This window comes from Epinephelus lanceolatus, chromosome 4, assembly GCF_041903045.1.
Source record: "Epinephelus lanceolatus isolate andai-2023 chromosome 4, ASM4190304v1, whole genome shotgun sequence".
Taxonomy (NCBI): domain Eukaryota; kingdom Metazoa; phylum Chordata; class Actinopteri; order Perciformes; family Serranidae; genus Epinephelus; species Epinephelus lanceolatus.
This window is the reverse complement of record NC_135737.1, coordinates 17556862-17579304: the sequence shown is the minus strand read 5'-3', so window position 1 is coordinate 17579304 and position 22443 is coordinate 17556862. Positions and strand designations below refer to the sequence as shown.

General features: G+C 39.2%; 2 protein-coding genes across 13 annotated transcripts in view; both read left to right on the top strand.

The window, feature by feature from the left end:
• The window catches only part of stard13b (StAR related lipid transfer domain containing 13b), a 72421-nt gene extending 69948 nt beyond the window's left edge, over positions 1-2473 (top strand). For all 9 annotated transcript variants that reach the window (XM_033631027.2, XM_033631029.2, XM_033631028.2 and 6 more), the window contains 5 exons: positions 257-371; positions 490-711; positions 917-1134; positions 1243-1419; positions 1593-2473. In XM_033631027.2, the coding sequence (XP_033486918.1) occupies positions 257-371; positions 490-711; positions 917-1134; positions 1243-1419; positions 1593-1710 (850 nt within the window). In that variant the 3' untranslated portion in view covers positions 1711-2473. The remainder of the gene's footprint in view (positions 1-256; positions 372-489; positions 712-916; positions 1135-1242; positions 1420-1592) is intronic.
• A 3542-nt stretch (positions 2474-6015) lies between these two features.
• Positions 6016-22443, top strand: part of nbeab (neurobeachin b) — a 236822-nt gene continuing 220394 nt past the window's right edge. For all 4 annotated transcript variants that reach the window (XM_033631025.2, XM_033631024.2, XM_033631023.2 and 1 more), the window contains exon 1: positions 6016-6568. In XM_033631025.2, coding sequence (XP_033486916.1) covers positions 6296-6568 — 273 coding nt within the window. In that variant the 5' untranslated portion in view covers positions 6016-6295. The remainder of the gene's footprint in view (positions 6569-22443) is intronic.

Sequence of the window (22443 nt, the reverse complement as noted above, 5' to 3'; positions counted from 1 at the left end):
CGGGGATGCAGTAGATTACTTTCTTTCTGGGCCACTTCTAAAAGGACATGGCAGTCTTTGAAAGCTCAGTGTTTTATAAGATCATGCTGTGTACAAACAAAGCAAAGCTCTCTAATTTACCATGTTGAAATTGTTGCTAAAAGGATCAAAGGGGTTTCCTGCAGAGCGGAGGAAGGGTTTATAAACTGCGTTCCGTGGGGACGTTGACCCGGGGACTCTGCTGGCTTAATAAATTTTCTCTCCCTGTAATCCCCAGGGCCATGCAGAAGAAGTACGCTACTGGCAGGCCAGACCAGAAGGACCTAAATGAAAACTTAGCAGCAACACAGGGCCTCGCTCATATGATCATAGAGTGCAACCGTCTCTTTGAGGTACGAGAACCTGTAGTTGAGATGATGCAAGAATTTCAAGCCTGGATGCAATATCCACATGCCTCCCTTGGTGTATATTTGCTGTGAGTCTTACCTCATGCTTTTATACACCCATTAGATCCCTCATGAGATGGTTACTCAGTCGCGTAATTCGTACGTGGAGGCAGACTTGCATGCACCAACAATTGATGAGCTGTGCAAGCAGCTGGAAGATGGTGATGGAACATACCAAGCTCATATGGAGGGGAGACTTCAGAACCATCTCAAAGAGGCCCGAGAAAAGTCCAAATACTGGGTATCCTGCAGCAGCTCTGATAACACAGAGCTCTACTTTAAGAAGGTTGGTATTCTTCTTCTGATTGTGGCGTTAAGTTGTTATTGATCCATATATAATTGTACATCGTTATCAATTCCAAATTATGAAGGTAACAATGGGAAAGTAATACAAAAACATGATTTAACATCGTAACAACAAGCTTAGTATCTCAAAAATCTTGGTTTCAGACCCACAAGTTAACATGATGGTTTGTGTGTGTCCCATCCAGGTGGGAGATGGGAACCCTTTGAGACGCTGGCGAGTGTCTGTGGAGGTGGAAGCCCCACCATCGGTAGTATTGAACCGTGTGCTACGAGAGCGCCACCTGTGGGATGTAGACCTGCTGCAGTGGAAAGTGTGTGAGACACTGGACAAACAGACAGAGGTGTTTCAGTATGTCCTCAATCGCATGCCCCCACATCCCAGCAGGGACTTTGTCATACTCAGGTGAGTGTTGATGTAGATATAACGCTATACTGTAAATCATTGTTGGTTTAGAAGTAGCCATGATGTCTTTTCTTTTAGGGTACTCAATCTCTTTTTGTTTTCTTCAAGGTCATGGAGAACAGATTTGCCCAAAGGTGCCTGCTCCCTGGTTTCTGTGTCTATAGAGCACGAGGATTGTCCTCTTGTTGGAGGGGTACGAGCTATAGTCCTGGAGTCCAACTACCTGCTAGAGCCGTGTGGCTCAGGAAAGTCCAGACTAACTCACATCTGCAGAGTGGACTTGAAGTAAGTCTCACAAGCATCCTATTAAATGGCTTTCTCACAAACTGTTATATAATTTTTTCTTACATTCATAAAATACATCAATAAATGTAATATTAGTTGCATTTTTAAGGTAATTATTTAAAGCCCCTTGTACGTGTGTGTACACTATATTGACTATACTGTCTTGATTTCAGGGGAAGGACTCCAGACTGGTACAACAAAGCCTTTGGTCACCTTTGTGCTGCAGAAGCTGCCCGGATCCGCAACTCCTTTCAGCCACTAATCACAGACGGCCCAGAGACCAAAATCTAAACCTCTTTTCCAGTTGTGTCTGCTCAGCAATGAGATCAAGATTGAGCCTTTGAGTCATTGCTAAGAGGCAGACATTAGGCACAGACAGGACCCCAGAACTGAAGCACGGTTTATTCCATTGTTTTTCCAGAGTAGAAATGATTTTGAGCTCCTCTGTACTTGCACAATGACAAAAGAGGACATCTTATAGGTGCTGAGCATAATTACTCAATGGGAAATTAATCATCCTGCCAATGTCCTTAGCATTAGGATTTTATTTACCTTCATGTTGCTAAACCTGTATATTATGATAATTATTATCTTTAATAATATTGTATGACTGTTACTTTAATCTACAATGTCTAGGACATTCAAGCTCTTAAACGCTTCTGGGAAGCATTATTCATTCAGATTTAAAGCTATAATTATTATGATGTAGACTCAAGTGTCTGTATATATTTGTGTGAATATACTGTACATGCAAACAAGATGTATAAATTGTATATATGTGAAGGAATAAATAATACATATGATAATATCCTATATTGATTCTTTCACAGTGTCAACTTTCCTGTAGTACACAAGGTACAAAATTGTAAGCTGGTTTTACTTTGCTTCAGTATTGCCATTTTGGAATGGGTGTAATGTTATTAAACTTTGACCTCCCATCATTGTGAAAGGAATGACTTAAGGTTTGACTTGATCATACCTGCTTAAGGGTACTGGATTGTGCAGTGGAGTACAAGAGACATCATTTTTTAATAAAACTATCAAACTAATAAAATGTGTGTATGCACTGATTCTTCGTTTTGCTGCCACTTCAAAAGATAAAACAAGAATTTTTAGGGGCCCAATTTACATCAACTGATCTGTGAAGGAGTGTGAATACCTGTTATGGACAACTGATATTAAACAGTGTCAGTAGACCTCTGCAAAAATGTTTACATTCCTCAATCATGAATGCTGCTCACATGCACTGACAGGTACTTGCCCAAACACAGTTCTCCCTTACCTGGGATGAGAGGGGCCTCTACTGGACACCTTAGGGAAATATGTCCACATAGAAGAAGGGACTTATTTAAGCTTTTAACTGATTTTTTTTTATGCAAACATAACAGTGACACAGTAGTAAAATCAAATTAAGATTGGAACATAGCTTGTCAAGCCTGACCTTATAGATTGTATGAAAAGGCAAAAATTTGGGTTGAAAGCATAAACCTGATTGATTGTCATTTTGTCCACTAGATGGCCCTTTCTGACCAGCAGAATATTCGTCTTTACTGTGGCCACATTTTATTTTCCCTTTAGACAATACTAATAAAAGGAAGTCCTCCTTTTCACAGTTTATTCAGTTATTTTCAACAGAAAGTAAGGATGAGAAGACATATATCGACTGCTAATATATCTAATGGAGGTACAAGTTCATGCCAATGCTTATGAAGCAACTACTTAATTGTTCAGTCTTAAGGGATGCCACACTACATCTATACCTGTTTTGCACAGTATTAAGATACATTTTGGTTAATGGCTTGAAAAATTATCACCATCTGGTATCTATTCAAAACCCTACTGAGATGAAGTTAGAAGTCACGGCAGCTATAATTAAAATATGTAGAAGAATCATTCACCCAAACCGTGAAAACCATGAAGCATACAGTGAGATGCTGCTGTGGCACACCTTATCGAAACAATCCTACCATGAACATCGCCACAGAATACTGAGTCTGGGTCCGCTGTTCTGATTCAGTTCCCTATATATGCCCTTAGTGTGTGAATGGCAAAGTCAAACCCCTCCACTCACCTATATTCAACAGTGACACTTCTCGTCGTAATGGAGACCAGCAAGCTTAACAGAAGGTATGGGAGGATGGGAGGGATCGAGTTAGACATTAAAAGGACATTATTAGATGAAGTGTTATCTTGAGACAACATAATAAGGATAATAATAATAATAATAATAATAATAATAATAATAATAATTCCCTAAGGACAAAGTAGCTATAAAGCAATTATGCATAATTCAACCCAGTCTGTAAATTAAGTCACCATTTGCTAATTCAAAAATATGGTAATCTAAGAAAAAACAAAACAAAAACAATAAAATAAGACCACAGTGAGATTTATGAGATTTAAAAAAAAAAAAATACTACATCATAGGATGAAATGGTATTTCATTTACACATAGGTGAGCAGGCTAAATAGGCTAATCAGATTGCCAACCACTCTGCATTGCATTACTGCAAATTAAATCAAGTTTTGTTTACATGATAGGTACAGCTGTATAAAGCCTGACATTATTTCTACCTCTTCTGAAACCACGCTGACACAGATCAGCTTAATGAGGTCATGAAATGCAAGCTCAGCTTCTGGCTGTCAGTCAGGACGATGGACAGGATTGTTGCCAAGCTGTCAGTGTCAGTCTCTTTTATATAACCACTGGAACCTGGTGGCTTTTTTGTCATTATTATTTATTACATTCTGTAAATCTTTTTCCATATGACTTTGGGCAAAGGGACATATACCATATATAAGATATTAGAGAAGTCACTCTTCTTGATTGTCTAAAAAACATTAAAGACAGAAGGCAGTAAAATACTTTTTACAATAAGATGCAATGCACATATATAATGCTTTGGCATTTTGGTCGTTAAAAAGGAAAAAAAAATCATATAAATGAACAATTAATTTAGAAACAAATATTTTCCTGGCCGGGAGATTAATATAATAAAAATCTGTAAGAAAACATGCATGGTCAGTAGTGATGGATGCAAACCAAGATGTTTTATTAAAAAAAGATAAATGCTTAATATTCTGCCTGTAAGTACCAGTTCCATGAAATGTGTCAACAAGCAGACTCTGCTACAAACTCACCTGGAGCAGGGAGAAAACTTGACCAAGGGGATTAATCTCGCTGTAATAGAATTTGTACTATTGCTTTGCATATGACTATCCGGGGTCAACTTTGTGCCTCAAAGACTAATCAGTCAACTGTACATACCCTGGACTCAAACTTTGATGAAACCAGCACAGATTACTGTGAGGAGAGGAAGAAATTTCAAGATAACAACTATAATGCAAGTCAGACGTCTGCATGTGTGCAGGCACAATGTTCAAGTGTGCAATCATGCATGGTCAAGGATGGCCTGAATGGCTCAGTGTCTGCAGCAAAGTTTCTTATTCAAATATTCATGTTTAAAAATCTTACTGAAAAAAAGCTCAAGTTGATATCATTTACCATACAAACGTTACAGTAATAATAAACCTATCCATTGTAATACAATGGTTGTTTCTTTACTGTTGTAGGCTTATAGACCTACAACAGTGGGCCATCGTTATAATAAACTGAGAAATCCCAGTCACCCAGTCAGGGTCTATAGATAGAGTATAAACACAAATATGCTATGGTGAGAAAGTTTAACTTATGATTGGACTGCTAGTGTCGCTTTGCAATTTCCCTCTGGATAAATGAAGTTCTATATTATTTTAAAATCTAGGCTATAGCAAGACATCTCAAACGTTGCAACAATAACCGCAATGCACCACGAGGAGTAACTAATGATAATAATATCAATATTCTGTTTATGTGTGCCAGCTCACCACTGCGACACCTAAATGGAACAAAACCATCAATTAATCCAGCCATTTTTTGTGTATTCCTCTTTTTTGCATTTATATAGCCCGATATTGATTATATTTTGCATTCAGGCAGTAATTTATTATTTTCAATTGAACAATATTTTTTATGTACAAACAACATGGAGTTGAGATCTTTGCATTGGATCAACAGGATCAAGTGCATACAAAACAGACAAAAAGAAGAAGAAGAAGAAGAAGAAGAAGAAGAAAAGCCAGGAAACTAGCCAGGTAACTTCCGGACGCCATATTTGTTACGGAATAAGCTCGTGGGCTGCTTCGAAGTTAGTTAGCATTATGTGGAGTATTTTTCGTTTTGGTTTTCTATCTATCTATCTATCTATCTATGCACAACTTCATTGTCTGGGGAAGAAGTTATTATTTTAGGTGTAAGCTACAGGATAATTACCCTGTGCTTTGTACGCACAACATAAAAAATATCACCTTATGGGACTTTAGGGACTCCTAAGGATCTTTTTGTCTTGGCCAGCTACAACCCAGAGGCTATGGTGTTAACTCCACTCCGCACTCCGCTGCTCCCACCTGACCGGGTAAGAGACCTCGCGGTCAATCTCCAGCTCTCCAGCTCCATCACCGAGAGCCAGCGCAGGCGTGGTGAGTGGAACCGCAGGCAGGGGGCGGCAACATGGCGGTGACAGCAGCACAGACACGGAGACGCGCATTTCAGAGAGCGGCACTCTCACATACACACAGCTTTGTGTACACAGCACAGGTCAGTCAGAGCTCAGTTAACCGGCTGGCACCGACAACACACCGGACTCTCACACCGGAACTCTCGAGAGTGGATTTTACTGACAGAGAGTGATTTCTTGTTTGTTTTTTGTTGTTGTTTTCCGCGGCTTCGAGAGTGTTCTTCTCTTTCATTTCTTTTTGATGCTCCAGAGCAGTGATTGGATTTATCACAAGGAGAAAGCGTTTAACTAGCTCCTAAAGCCGCCCGGTTCGGGTGGAAATGACAGGCGAAAGACCGGTGACAATGCCGGGCTCGATGTCGCTCTCGGACCGACAACCTCCTCCAGGTCACGGGCAGCACGCGGCTGCAGTCTCCACTGCCACCGGTGAGACAATGATGATGTCCGGCTCAGGCTCAGTGGTGCTCCCGGCTGGGATTATCAATCCATCGGTTCCAATCCGGAATATCAAGATGAAATTTGCTGTTGTCATCGGACTGATCCAGGTTGGAGAGGTTAACAACCGGGATATTGTTGAAACGGTGCTGAATTTGGTAAGTAAATGCTTTTCTCACTCGTCTATGTCTGGACGTTATTACCTAATCCCTAATCCGGAGTGCTGCTCATTGGCAACAATAACAGACTATAAACATATGGCAAAAATGATGCTCGTCAACATCGAGACTGTGCAAATTATTATTAAATTATTTGCAGTCAAGTGCCCCGGGATATGTGAGAGTAAACAGCAGTAAACATTCAGAAGTCACACATGCACACAGATGAGGAAGGTTGAGGGCTGAAGTGATGCTGATGCAAAACCACCTCTCAAGTTTTCAAGTCCTACAAAGTCCCAACTTCCTTGTGATTGCTTGTAAATGAGACTCATTGGTGTGGATGATGTCAGTAAAGGAAATGTGCACACCTGCTGGGATTAAAGTGTGTTGTGAGTAGGACTTAATAGCCTGTTGGTGTACACTTTAATATGTTTAAATGCAGTGATGGAGATGAACAGAGGCAGGGGACATCTGCTGCTGCTGTGTGTCTGAGAACCCACGGGGCCCTGGAACTAAGGGTCCCCACAAGATGCCAGGGATAACTGTTTTCAGGGTGTCTTCTGGGAGCCCAGAATTGCCAGCAACCTGAAGTAGGGTGTTCAAGAACTGGTGGGTGATGGGTGATGATTTCAATAGCAGATGAATGTTCTTGCTGTACTCTGGACCTGCTCCTAACTCAAGTGTGAGTATTTGTGGGAATATAACGGTAATCACCCCCAACCCAGATTCAAATTGACCCAAGTAAATTTTTTGTAAAGCTTTGTTTTTTCTCCTCTTAAAAAATGCTTGAGAAGTCCGTTCTCTCAATACATTGCATGGTTATTATCATAGCTGCAGCAAAGTGAGAGGAGAGTGAGAAGTAATGGTTGTCAGTATCAGGTGGTCGGGGTTTTAAAGTGATGGTATGACCAGGGTCAGCACATGAAGGCAGTCTCCCGGTTCAGTTTGAGCCAGTTTGTACTTTTGCCTTGACCATCTGTGGGACTACCACAGTGGAGCCTGTTTGCAAAAGTTGGCCTCTCCTTGTTAGCACACCAGAGATTAATTACAACCTGTTCTGGCACAACAGAAATCCACTTTATGGAGCAAGACAAATTGTAGCCCTTGGCATGTTCAGACATGAGAGTTGTACTGCAGTATCTGTAGTCTCTGACACCTTGCCCCTCACACTTTGCAGTGCTGTTTTCTCAGGAAATGTGCACAAGGAATAACACACTGTAGTCTACGCCTATTGTCTAGACAGTGCACCATCTTGTTTATCAACTTTAATAGACTCTCCATTTTGCTTTTTTCTGTTGAACCATTGAACGCAGAGTATTGATGTCACAGCTGCTCTTTCCTCCTCTGTGCATTTTTGTGTTTCAAAGTACAGTAATTTGTCCACGCTCTTACATGGAACATATGGCAGCGTGCGCTTTATCCAAGCATTTGTCACATACAGGTCCCAAACTTTTGCATGACAGATTTAATTAGGTCATTAGTGCTTTCTGTTGTTAGCTTTATATTAAGATATCAGGGGGATTTGATTCTACTTGATTAGTGCGCAAACAGAAATACAACCTCCACCCAAATTATGTGCATACAAATGAAGCACATATAATGCAGCAATCCTGGGACCAGATGACACAGTAATTGTTATTATATCTGCCTCTTCATCCAAATTACATCACAAAATGTGCATGAATAATGCTAGCCAGGGAAGAGGGTGCAAACCACCCTCCTGTCTGTAAGATGCCAGAATTTCAGTGCTTATAAGTTCAGGTTATTTTTGAAGTGTAGAGAGGGTCTGAAAATCCAGAAGGATCCGTAACTGTATCTCATGGGGTCCAATTTGTGAAATAATGAAAAAATAATGTTTTCCTCTTCTCTGAGGAGCATCTTTGGAAAACTTGTAGTTGTGTAGTTGTCGTAGCGGAGGTAGTAGCTCAGTCTGTGGGGACTTGGCTTGGCAACCGGAGGGTTGCCAGTTCAAGTCCCCACACTTGCTAAATATGGAGTGTGGAGAGGTGCAAGTTCACCGCTTGGGCACTGCCGAGGTGTCCTTGAGCAAGGCATTGAACCCCCAAACTGCCATAGGTGCTGTACTATGACTGACCCTGTGCTACCCCCTTAATTGAATATGAGTGATGTGTAAAAAATGAAAAAAAAGCTACATGGACAGTAGTTCAGCTACTGGACTGCCATATACAGAAAACATTATAAAGTTCCTTAGATGTTCAGGCTGGGATTTATCATGAAAAAGTGCCTTATCCTGTTTTTTTATGTTATTATTTAGCTGCAGTTTTTGCTAACCAACCATGATGGGAAATTTGACAGTAAAATAGATCTGATATTACTGTTCCTTTACCAGAATGAGAGCCTACATAGAAACCTGCCTTTGATATAAGGGGTTGGACATCAAGTGTGTCATTTAATTTATGAAATGGCACCTCCTATCAGAAAGGTAAATCTTAATTGAATAAGACACAAAATGCCGTCAGAAGATAAAGCACCTCTTGAAGTAGGTTTTTTTTTTCTAAATCTAATCAGAATGACAGAACTAATTAATTCACTGCATTATTCCTGTTCAGGGTCATGGGGATCTGGAGCCTTTCAAAACATATTACAAGCAGAATTCAAAATACTGTTGACAGTTTGTCAGTTTATCTCTCGGTTGACGTAGATAAACTGGCAAAACATATTTAGTAAATTATAATATCATCAGAATAATGTGCTCTCAATTAAAATGGTCCACAAAGTAGTCAGCAACAGCAGACTGGTAGAAATAGTAGCCTATAGCCTGTATGTATGTATGTATGTATATATGTATGTATGTATCTATATCTATATCTATCTATATGTATATCTGTCGTTGTTTATATCCATAATTTGATGTCATTGAACCAAATTCTTGGCCCTAACATGTGCAACACTATGGCGATAAAGTTGTTTTTTTAATGTCTTTTCAGTCCTATCACCAGCTGCTGTTTTCAGCAGCACATACTGTAAGGCTAAGGCTGCTCACAAACTCTGACCACATAGGTCATACACCTAAACAAATTTGGTATAAGAAAGGCTACATTGCTTGTTGTCTTCTTTTAAAGATTATTTTTTTATGGGCTTTTTGCCTTTAATGGACAGGATAGTGTGTGAAAGGCCGGAATTGAACCCGTGGCCGCTGCAACGAGGCAGGTGCCTCTGTACATGGGGCGCCTGCACTATCCACTACTCTACCGACGCCCCTGCTTGTTGTCTTCTAACCATGAAGTTCGACACAAAGTGGATTTCTTTCATACTCAGATGTGCAATTTACAGCAGTCACCCTCCTTTGCAGCTTGTCAGCTGATTCAGTTCTTTCTCTGAGATGAGAAAACAGGAGTGGGTATTTCTAATTTACTAATTGTCACTTGGTATGAATCATTCAGTGAACTTCTCAGACAAAAGAGAAAGTTGCATAACTCAACAGCCTGCATCTTCATGATCAAAGTCAAGTATGATCTGATGGATAATGGAATGAGGTGTGAAAAGAAGGTAGCGTGACTTGTGAAATTAGGCAAAAAGCTTTCACAGCACATCTTCATCTTGATCCTGATGTGTGGGAGTAACAGCTCTCATGTGCTCTCAGCACCTGCTTGATGTTAATGCAAAAGCATGAAACACTGTAGGTACCCTTGACTATCGTGTCAGCTCTGAGTTATCACCATACTTATTTTGGCTCCCTTATGGTGATGCACTACCCAGATTCTGTTATTTAGATATCAAACACTCTGTAGACTGTTGAACATGTGTGTAAAAGGTGGGGGATTCCTTCTTAATAAAGAACAGGAGCTGTGGTCAGCTAGAGATGCGTGGGTTCTACAACGTGTTCATTGTGAAAAAAGTAGCAAAACAGCCAGAAACGTCACTCCTGCAACATAATCCACTTACCCACTATCAATTTATATGCTTAAGTTCCTCATGTTTATATTTTACCAAATACGTCAACATATGGCAAAATGCAGTTTCTGTTTGTGGCTCCTGCTGTTTGCTGATTATGTTTGTAGCTTGCAACAACATTTGCTTATGCTTGTCTCAAGGGATTGTGGGAGAAAAGCTATAAACAGGTACAGTGTGCAGTGTTTGACAGATTTTGATGGAAAAAATGACTTTGGATACTACCGAGTGTTTAAAAATTGGGGAAACAAGATCATACTGCAGGAGTGGATTGATAAGATTCATGTACAGAGATATGTAGATATGTAGATATGAAGTCAGGCTAACCAAAGTTACTAGTATCCGTGAAGAACAAAACTGCCACCTAGGGATGATATACGATTTTATCGCAGATTGTGATTTTAAAAAAGCCCTCACAATAAGTTGATTATGTTGAATTTCCATCATCAGGATAATTGTCAATATCTTGTGTCCAGCAGCACCCAGAGAAACTGCTGGGTAACCAACAATAGGAAAATAGGCTGTATATGCACCAACTTAAAAAAACGCAAAAGATCTTAATCAAGCAGTCACATAATTCCTATTGAAAGATATGATGCCATTTCAGATAGTTGAAAAGCTTGGCTTTTTAGTTTGGTTGTGTCATTTTCACTTAACCAATTGTAAGGTGAAGTGATCCCACTATGTGCCATTAGTGCCACTGTAAGAATTTTGAGCCTATTTTGAATAAATCACAAGTATTTTGGCTGGGATAATTATGACATGAAATGTTCATATCATCCAATGCCTACTGCCAACATGGTCTCTCAAGCATTTGGGGGTGAATGACGGATACTAAAATATTTTTGGTGGATTATCACTTTAATGACATGCTTCTCCTAGCAGGCCAAAGCTCTCTCTTTAACAGTTGCCAAACATACAGTTTTACCAAAAACATTTCCAGAAAATACTCCACTGACAGAGCACATAGATAGTAGATTACTCTTGCTGTTACAGTTTTCCCTTCCCATCAGTGTCTGTGATTTATAGTTAATTCTGTTACTTGATCAGTCGTCACTATATGGAGACCTACTTACTGCTTACTTGATAAGACTTTGAATTGCTTGCTTAGATATGAAGTACACCAGCATGTTGAGATACCTTCAATGAGAAATTGACAGATTTTCAGTGTTTTATATGCCCTTACACCTTTGTTGGATATATAATGACCACTAATAGCTGCCAAATCAATTATTTCCATTAGCTTAATGACATTACACATGCTATTACAATTATCTTTATGTCAAGCACAATGATGCACATTGGACTGTTATTAGAAATCACTGATCCTTGCTGTTTCTGATTAAACACAGTTTTGAGAGTAATTTTACTGAATCGGGACCAAATAAAGGAGGGAAAAGCTCTAAGGTGAAGCACATTTTTCATATGAGACCTAATGTTGTATCAAAAGCCTTTTGTATAAACGTGATGTGACTGGAGAGCGGACATACGTATGTGAACCATGTGCCCACTCCACAGACTTGGTGTCAGTGGTGGTTATTTGCTTTAATCAGAAGCAACTTTTTGTTGAGTGAATAAAACACTGCATTTATGTACCACACAAGAGTCACAGAAATTTGGTTGAGGAGGATGGTGGGCATACAAAGTGCAGCACTTTGACACCAGAGACCGGGTTCCCATTGTGAGTCCTGTCTGTGGTGAGGTAGGCAACAAAAGCACTTCAGAAGGGAAAGATCATGATTTCAGTTGAATATTAATGAACACATTGTGTCTCGTGTTTTAAGTCACTGCACACTTTTTCTTTATTAAACCAAGACCATTATCTTTCCTGTACCAAGTGCTGCCAGTAACTAAACATATTCATAAACAAGTTTCAATAATGCTGTTGTCCCTGTAAGCTAATATTGTATTGCAAGATCCAATGTTTTTACGAAAAATAAATGAAATCCAAAAAGGCAGACATTGAGCTGGATTTAGGGCTCTGAATTGTTAATCGGTATGTATGTGAGGATGAGTAACTCACTGTCTGTCTGAGTTACCCCCAGCGATGGACTGGGAGGGGGCATTTGGGTGCAATGCTGGCCCATCACCTCCTCCCTATTAAGCATCCTTCAACCTCCTACAATTAATTGTCAAGAAGAGAAAACAAGGCCAACTAGAACAATGTGCTCAGTAGAATGCAGATCTCTGCCAGGCGACCACCCGAGCTGATCGCGGCACAGCAAGTCCCAATAGGTTATAAAAAAACACACCTAGTCCATTTTAATTGAGATGCAGCTCATTGCACAGGACAGATAAGTTTTTCTTGCTAACAGGGACTGGATGCGAAGTATACTGCAGATAGCCTACAATGTAATTATGAGGATGAATGCATTTTTAATAACAAAAACACAGCCACAAATCTTTGATCCACGTCATTCATACCTGGACTTTTAACAGTATTAACCTGGTCTGTAGGCTACAGCACAACAAAGTAAGAGATAAAAATAAAAAACACAACTAAAATAGACAGAAAAGAAACCATTAAACTACACAGCCTGCATACTCACTAATGGTAGAAACACCAAGGAAGGAAAAATGATCAAATCAACCAAATCTGCAAGTCAAATCGGGCAGGCAAAATGCTCAGCTTCTGAATCGTCCCTTCTGGCTCCCTTACAGTTAAGATGGCAATGAAGATAGCAAAACCTGGTAACATATTCATCTTGTATCGTGCCTTACTTTAGTGGATCATAACATATTGGGGTATGGAATTAAGCTGCAGATGCTCTGGTTCAAAATAATGTGATGTGAGTTTCTGGGCCACAACAAAGACCAAAATGTGGCCCATGATTTCTGGAACTTGCAGCTCATACCAGCTGGTTAAGAATAGTGAGGAATTAGCTGTTAATGATGGTATAAAACAGTCAGTAAAACAGGTTTTTCATCTATTGTGAATCCCTTCAACCATGAGAGGTCTTTGAGCATACAGACATTAATGTGCACACAAAATATAAGGCTGACTGATCAAGTAGTTTGTGAGATTAGCTGCAGACAGACAGATACAAACACACATACGCACACATTCACACGACCAAACACACGATCCCCTCCAGGCTTACATCTGGTGGAGATAATTAACCATTAGCATCCACTGCAATGTGTAAAAAAAAACAAACAAACAAAAAAAAAACGGAGATATTAATAAAATAGCTCAGGTGAACATCAGTGTTGCACATCACCAAATGGTGTTTCACTGTCAACATAAACAGGCCAATTAAAGAAGAATTGAACATATTTTTCCCACATGAACCTGAAACTTTTTGTTTGTGCAACAGGGAATTAAAGGTGCTAAGACACCCAGATGCTAGTTTCGTGCCACCACCCCTTATTAAAGCTGATGAAAGGGGAATGTCATTAATCTTTCATATAGGCAGACTGAAATGAAATCTGTAATTGAGATAATGTGTTATAAAACAGTTCGTGGAGTCGTGCCTTCAAGGTTGTTGTAATTTCACAGGAATTAAGTGGAGTAACAAAAGGAAGCTTGAACTCATTAGACATTATGGGACTTGTATCTTTTGAAGTGGTTATATCAGTGTAGCAGTTTCTCTCTTAGACATGTTTTTTAAAATTTGTGAATGGAGATTTGTGCAGTTGAACCATGCAGGGGATGTGCATTTCATATGATTAAAAAGCATACATCATGTTTTACACTAGGCATCTGACAAAGTGAGGAATAGCTCTGTTATAGACCTTTTTGCCAGTTGGGATAGGGTAACATTTGGGTTGTTTGTTAGTCATATTACATATTTATTTTTGTTTTTAGGAGATGCTAAAGACGGTAGCATTTTAGATTTTGCAGGTACAGAATAAATGAGCTGAGACGAGCATGTTACAATAGTCCAATCTAGATGACATGATTGCATTCATTAGAATTTCTGCATCTGACTCTAGAAATGGGCCAACATGGACAATGTGACGGAGGTAGAAGAAAGCTGCGTTAGTGATGGTGTTGTTGTGATGTGTTTCTCAAATCTGAATCAAAGGTGACAGCTGGGTTTTTAGCTGTTGAATTTGGAATAATAATATCACTATCCAGGCTGAGATTGGGGCAAATTTGATAAATAATAAAGGGCATTTTCTGCTTGGATTTTTGTGTCCATTTCTGGAAAACAGATATGACAACCAGTATTTGCAGAGAAATAGATGATCTCTTTCTGCACTGACAGTAGAGCAGAATACAGTGCAGGCACAAAGTGTGTTGAGACTATAGGGATTTTCCGCATTTGGGTAAACTGCTTTCTTCCTGTTTCTATTGCCACAACTGTTATTGTTGGTCTGTGCCAACACATACTGCGTGTCATGTTGCCTGCTTCCCTCCAAATAACGTTGTTTACAGTTACTCAAAAAGTTGCTTTAAGTTCTCCACTAATTGGCACCAGTCCTCTCTGAGACATTTAATTCACTCAATCTTGTGATTACAATAGGCTTGATTAAAATTATAGATCTGCTTTCACACCTGTCAGAAGCAACCCATGATAAAGCAAATAAATCAGGCAGCATGCTTCAAAATACTGTATTTACTTTGTTCTGCTTGGTTATGAAACATGATTAGATTTTACTTCAGTATGTTTTTATAGAGATGCTATCTGCTGCTTTCTCTGGAAGTTGTTTAAAGTTTGTCTGGAAAACATGGGAAGCTTCTAAATATACAATACAGGATCAAGAGAAGACAGTATACTACTAACGAAGTATATTACAACATATCACAACATAGTAGTAAATCACCTTTCTGACCTCAGGGCTCAACTTCTTCATACTTGTGCACTGGTCCAATCCCTTACTAAAATACTTCTAACTGAGCTGTGCAGTATTGATACAAACTCACTCAATATTCAAAGATTTGTCATGGATTTGGTGTCATTCTTGTGAAGAAGAAAAAAAGCACCTTTCTCCATCCAAAAACCAAAGTAAGTCATCAAGATTCTTTATATAACTAATATGGATGGTCTCAGTGGTTAAGCCCCATCTGAGCTTTTAAAGCTCATCAGGTGTGGCCTCTTAGATCATCCTGCTTAACACTACCATCTGTCACCCCAAGGTCTACATTAAAAACCAAAGGTGATGTGCCTTAGCTGTTGGGGTGCCCATTCTATAGAAAAGCCTTCTCTGTCCTTTGTTGAGTATATTACTATAAATGATTTATTGAAATATATTTATTGAAGTGTATGTTGTAGGGCTGTACCTGACTCAGAGTTATGCCAGTCGACCTGGATTTGGCTGCTCAATATGAACATTCGACTATTCATTCCCTTTTGTCCATATAGAGTTTGAGAGTTAAACAGGGTTCAGCGGGACATTCAGGGTGACATTCACGTAATATAGTAAGCAAGCCAAGCTAGCCCTCTGAGCTGTTGCCTGCTAATGCATGGTAGTTAGTTCTGTGGTAAAAATCTCTGATGTCTGCGTGTTTGATGTTCTCTTCATCTCTGTTATCTGTTGTTTTTATCCAGAGATTTTAACAGGTAAAATCCAGCAGGGAACTTTGACATTGTGTCTGCTGTTTATAAAACGTGGACTTTAAATCTGGTAGAAATAGATAAGTTCAGGAACCCTTTTTATATCATTCACAAATACATGTTTTCGTTTAGATGATGGCTTAAGGGAAGACTTCCCTACTCCTGCTGTGTGAAAGTTGTCTTTGTTTTCAGAAGCCATCTAAATTAATGCTGTACCACATTGAAAGAGTATGCCAAGCGGCAATTAAACAGAGATGTTTTGTCATTGCAGCAATTGAAAACAGCGTTTACTGGGTAAAGCAAAACATGTTGTTGCATTAGGCATTAATTGAAAACAGAATCAAAGCCTCCCTAAATTAATAAACTTTTTTATTCACAGTATCGAATGAAAATTGGTTAAACCATTACAGGGCGAAACCCTTGCTGTCAAGGGACAATCAGTATATCTGGAAATGCATAATAGATGAAAGAGTTGTGTGTGGCCTGTGCTGCTTTCAGTTATGGCTGGCCTTCAGTGCAAGCATCTCTCTGCTGTTGTTGACTCAGTGTCACAGTTTGATCAATCTTGGATCGATATCACCTCCAGGCACTGGTACAGTTTTACCAATGTCACATTTTTTCCCCCCCACAATTGCTTTCTGTGTCACTCTTGAATCATTACCTATTGGATCTTTTCCTTTTTTGTTCTTTACTGCAGAGCATCCCTGCATGCATGTATGGCATCTCCATTGGACATTCTATATGATTGAGTTTCACTTTATTATCTTTAAGGGCATGTTCTAGGGATGTTCCGATCACTTTTTTTTTTTTTTTTTTTTTTTTTTGCATTTGATCCGATACCGAGTCCTTTATTTTGAAACCAAGTCCGATACCGAGTCCGATCCGATACTTTGGAAAGCATTAAGAAAGAAAAAAAAAAGAATGCATCCAAGTTGTCCCATAAGGTTTGTTTTTTATTTAAATAGTATCCAAAAAGCTTATCGGCAGTTCAGCAGTACCAAATGTAAACAAATTCAATATCTTCTTCTTGTCTTCAACAAACAAAATAGGCATATATCTTTATAAATTGGAAAGCGGAGGCAACAATGAACAACATAGATGAAAAACCTGGCCATTTTTGTTGTTTTGATTCCTTGGATCTTTTATTACCGATATTTATTATCTGATTTTGTAAAAATAATGTGATTGGAGCCGATTCATCCCTAGCAGGTTCCAAAGGTTTTGCCAAAAAAACAAACAAAAAAAAAAACGGCAATGACAAATGCCACTGACATTTGGATCTGGTTCTGGATTGGTAAGACATCGCACCAAGCATTTGTAAAAGAAGTTTTCTTAGTTATTGATCTGAAACTTGAGCTTTATTTTATTCCCCTAGGTCTACTTGTCTTGTTGAAATGTCCTTGAGCATGAATCTCCTCTACCGGTCCGTTGATGCTCTTCTGTAGCTGTGTGCACTCAGACCACTGTTGTGTGGGTCAAAGAAAAATGATTTACCTACATGGCTCAATTAAGTATCACATAATTGCTGTTAATGCACCTGAGATAAGACCCAATATGTTACATGCTTTTTATATGGGAATTAACTCCTCAACATTCATTGGGAATAGCAGTGTTCACCTTTGTGAACTCTTTACTCAGCCTTTAACATTTTCCAGTTTAAATCACATGCGTGGTAGGGGTCTACAGTATGCAAAAATTGTGCTTCCTCAGTAAAGTTTATTCTCTCCTAAGCCATCCAATTTCTGCCAAGAGCAGTTTTCTCTGATCTACTCCATGATAATCTCCTTAGGATTTGAGGGAAAATTGAAATTCTGATTCTGTGCAAATTTGTTTGTTTAAAAGTAATGTACCTGAGCTGCTGATTGATTCAGGGAGCATGCTGATGTGCATTTTCTTGTCCTCATCCAAGGACAAAGTGAAAGACTGCATTTTTAAAACATTTTCTGTATGCTGCCTTGTCTACAAATGTTTTTTCCAGCTTCTTTGTCTCGAAAATACAGTTGCATTCTTGTATTTCTAACTTTTTTTTAATGAGGGACATGCAGGTTCTTTAAAACTTTCTGAATCCATCTTATTTTTATATATTTTTTTGTATCATTTTGGTTGTTTTTTTTCATGCAGTGTTTATAGAGAAACAGCAATATATTTTTTTGGTGGAGGTATTTACTCTCTTATTTACTACTCCTGATACTTATTGGGCTGCTGCTGCTGTACTCGTAGTTGGAGAATTAAAACAAGTCTACATTGAATTTTATTATCTTTCCATTGTTTAGTTTTTGTAATGCTGCCCAGATAGAAATGTATGGATCTAGTTCTTTAAGTCAGTTTTCTCCAGATAACATTAGCAAAATGGAAATGCTGTTGGGTATAGACCCTTTGTGGTTTCACTGATAACCAACAGCCAGTGCCCTAAGCAAATGCTAAAGAGATTGGTCAAATGACTGCACAAAGGCCCTGGATGAATTTTCTCTCTGTTCTCCCCTTGGCTTTACTCTTCTCTTGTTACGCTCACCCCTCTTACTTGCTCATGCAGTGTTACCCCGGAGAGATGCTGATGGTATATTATTTGGCTGCTGCCTACATTTGTGTCAGGGTGCATTCTGGGATGCATCTCCCAGCTCAGTGGGGTAGTATTTACCAGGAGCACAACTGACGCCTGGTTGTAGGGACTCTGTAGCAGTGGACCTTTTTTTTTTTATATCTACAGATGTGTTGCTTGCTACAGTGTGATGTGGAAAAGTGTGCAAAATCCTTCTGAGAAAGGTGACAATGAAACAGTGTGAGATAGCTGAAAGCTTGATGCATTCCTCCAAATACTGTTTTCTTCTTTATTGTTTGCTGCTTACAAACAGTGTGGTTACACCCTCCTGTACATACATGCATGCACACTAGCCTGAGCTGAAGGTTGTTTGTGTTTGTGTCCTCACTCAGTTTAGATTTGTGTGCTCATAAAAAACATATTAAGGCCAGCAGTGTATATAAACAGAATTTTACTGCATCTTTCTTTGGAAATATCTATGTAATAATTTATTCATGTATTTGACCATCTATTTAACAAGACAGAGTCCCATTTAGATTTTGAATCTAATTGTGTTCCTGCTGAGCTTCTTGCCAGTATTTTCAAAAGCATGTCACTCTGTTTCTATCAAAGGATGTCTGACTGTGGTTTTGCTGTGATGATATTTCTCTGTTACATTGAGATGACATTCTGTTGATGCTTGATCTAATTTGGCAGCACTCTTCCTCCACCAACCTCTGAAGGACATATTGCAAATGTATTCAAACCAATATATACTGTGTATTCCATCATTTTTCCAGAGATTAGTCTGTGCCTAAACAAGACCATTGTACACACTGGACTTTGGGCTAGCATTGCTTTACATACACATAAATATGAAATCTTCTTTCACTCATTGAACATATTTTTGAATGGCATTTGTAACATTACACCTTACATGCCAAAGCCGCTCACAGAACCCCCTTAGAGTAGCACCACATATAACACATTGTTAGCATTACTTAGTAGTGGTCAGTTGCTGAGCTGTTGTTAACCAGACCTGTTTACATCCAGGGACAAGTGTGTTGGATCATCAACAGCAGCAGCAGCAACAATGTGAATACTCAGGCTTACTCCCAGGTGGAGCTGGTTTTGGCAGTCAACCAAATCCCATCCTGGGTGTTAATGTGTTGTCTCCCCCCAAAGGAACAAGGCCCCCGTGCACACATGCTCATTTCTATGGAGATGAGCTGCATCTCTGATCAGGCAAACGTGCAAAGTCATATTGCTCGCTGCAGCAGGATGACAGCCAGTTACTGTAGCAAAGACTACACGATAACTGGATGGTGCAAATAAGATCTGTAGCCGTGTTTCTGGTGATCGTGATGTGATACAGTCACACTTGGAAATGACAATCTTTGTCTAATTTGTATTTAAGCAGAATATGCGAATGAAAACCAGGTGGCTTGTTTATGTGCTGTAGTGTAGGAAAACAGTTTGGCTTATATTAGATGTGGTCTAGCTTGAAAATGAACTTGTGTTTGACAAAAGTGAATTAATCCGGAAGCAGTCAGCAGTGTAATTGGGTGTCAGGGTATGAGTGATTTGATGTTTGAATTGTCTCTGTGTTGAGGAATTATTTGTACAGCCTGAAGTCATGAAACTTAACAAATGGATTTAAGTGGATAACAAGTAAAAGGCCTCCAGTGTTTGCTTTTAATAGAGGCAGCTATCTCACTTTAGCACCAGTTGACCTCATCTTTTACACCTCTCTTTATCTTTACAGTGGGAGACGTGATTTATTCAAATGTATTTAAATCATGTTAGAAAGGAAAATCATGACATTTTCTCGGATCCCTTATTCTTTTGTAACCACTTTCTCATTACAAAGGATGTGGACAAAAAAAGTAAGTACGTAAACCAAAAGAAAGATATGTACATATTTTGTGATTCAGTGGAAAAAACAAACTAGAAAAGTGCACTCAGGAGAGGTAGTTTTAGTAACTAAAACAGCCAGAAATCTTTGATCCACGTCATTCATAGCTGGACTTTTAAAAGTATTAGCGTTGTCTGTAGGCTACAACACAACAAAGTAGGAAAAAACAACAATAACCACAATTTAAAAAGACGAAAAAGAAACTGTTACATGGTCTACTTACTTATGGTAAAAGCACAAATATCAAGGAAATTGACTAAATCCACAAAATATGCAAGTCTACAAAATCGGTCAGGCAAAACACTGCTTCTGAAACGTTCCTGGTTTGGTATGACGCCATGTGGCAGACAGAATGAAACCGGGTGGCAGTCATGACAGCCGGAACGCTGAGAGCTTCGCTGGCTGGAATTGTCTCTCCCAGCTCCCTTACTGTCAAGATGGCAACAAAAAATGGGGACTTATCCATCTCGTATTGTGCCTTGTTTTTGTGGCTCATAAAATGTCGGGTATGATTGAAATTAATCTGCAAATGCTCTGGTTTCAAATTTGACCAAACTTTATTTCTGTGGATGTGACATTTTGAGCCATGACGGAGGGCAAAACGTGGTCTGCAAATGCCAGTAAGGCTTGTTGTTGTCCGCCAAGACGATTTCTGGAAAACTTGCAGCCAGCAGTCAGTGATGGTATAACACAGTCAATTAAACATGTTTTTTTTTTTTTGAACAATTGTGAATCACTGCAACATTGAGAGGTCCTTGAGCATACAGTCATAAATATTACACAAAATATGAGACCAGTGGTTCAGTAACACACGCACACGACTAAACATATTGTCCCCTTGAGGCTTTTGCCTGGTGGAGATCATTAGCATCTCAGCATAAATATATCTGGATAGCTACATTTAACCCATTTTAGACGGCATTAGATTTAATATATAGGTGGTCTGATCTTTTAGGCGCAGCTGTGTCTCCTTTTGATTATAGTAGCATGGTTTGTCAGTCACTGAAGTCACGGAGGCATCCATATTCTTATACTCCTATTGTTATATTTTCCAGATGCACTGAATGAAAGAGTAGACCTGTTTTTATTGTGTGCTATGACAAAGTATTTTTCTGAGTGCTGTGCATCAACAAATACAGGTACTTCAATACATGTTTACTGTCATACATCAGTGGCTTCCTGTTGGAAAGATGGTCCTTGTATAAGCAATTTCTCTTTCCACTCTCTGCTAGTGACAGAACACATGCAGTAGAGAGTAACAAACTTTATTGGTGCAGCATAAGGCATCTGAGGTCCGTATTACAGGAAGTGACAGATTTATAATTCTCTGTTGCACATGAGCCACTAGGCAGTTAATGATGTGTGCTGTGAATACAGATTTCTACATTATGCCTGACAAGGCTGTCGTTGTTGACGGGGTGGTTATGTTTTGAATATGTTATGTTTTCATGTACACTTCATTCTCTTTGGTCTTGAAGTGCTGCAGCATTGAAGCCTGCAGTGTGCGATGACTAAGGGTGCTGTGTTCATCTTGCTCTCCTGCTTTTTGCAATCCTGCAAAGGCTCCGCTTTTGATAAAGGTTAGTGTAATCAATCTCCCAGATGTTTATATTTATTGCTTCAGTACATCTGGGATGTTTCCATTTCCTGCTGATATTGAAGCATGAAGGACTCCCTAAGACCTCGATCACACACTGATTTAATGTAGCTGAAGTAAGGGGGGAATAATGGGGGGCTTAGCGAGAGTTAGGGGTTTGGATTACAATTAATACTATGGGATCAGTGTAATGAACAAAGACACCATCCATTTTTATGGCCCATTATCCTCCCTGCCACATTCTAACTGGATCTTTTTATAATTAGTCACTTGGACATACTTTGTCTGCTGTCTGCTTGTTTTTCCATCTGGTTCAAAGCACTAACTTTTAAAAAACACTGTGATGGACTCTCACCAGTTTGCTACTGAATATTTAGGTATGTCTCTAATGAAACATCAGTGGTGCACAACTTCTGTTTCAAATGCCACAGA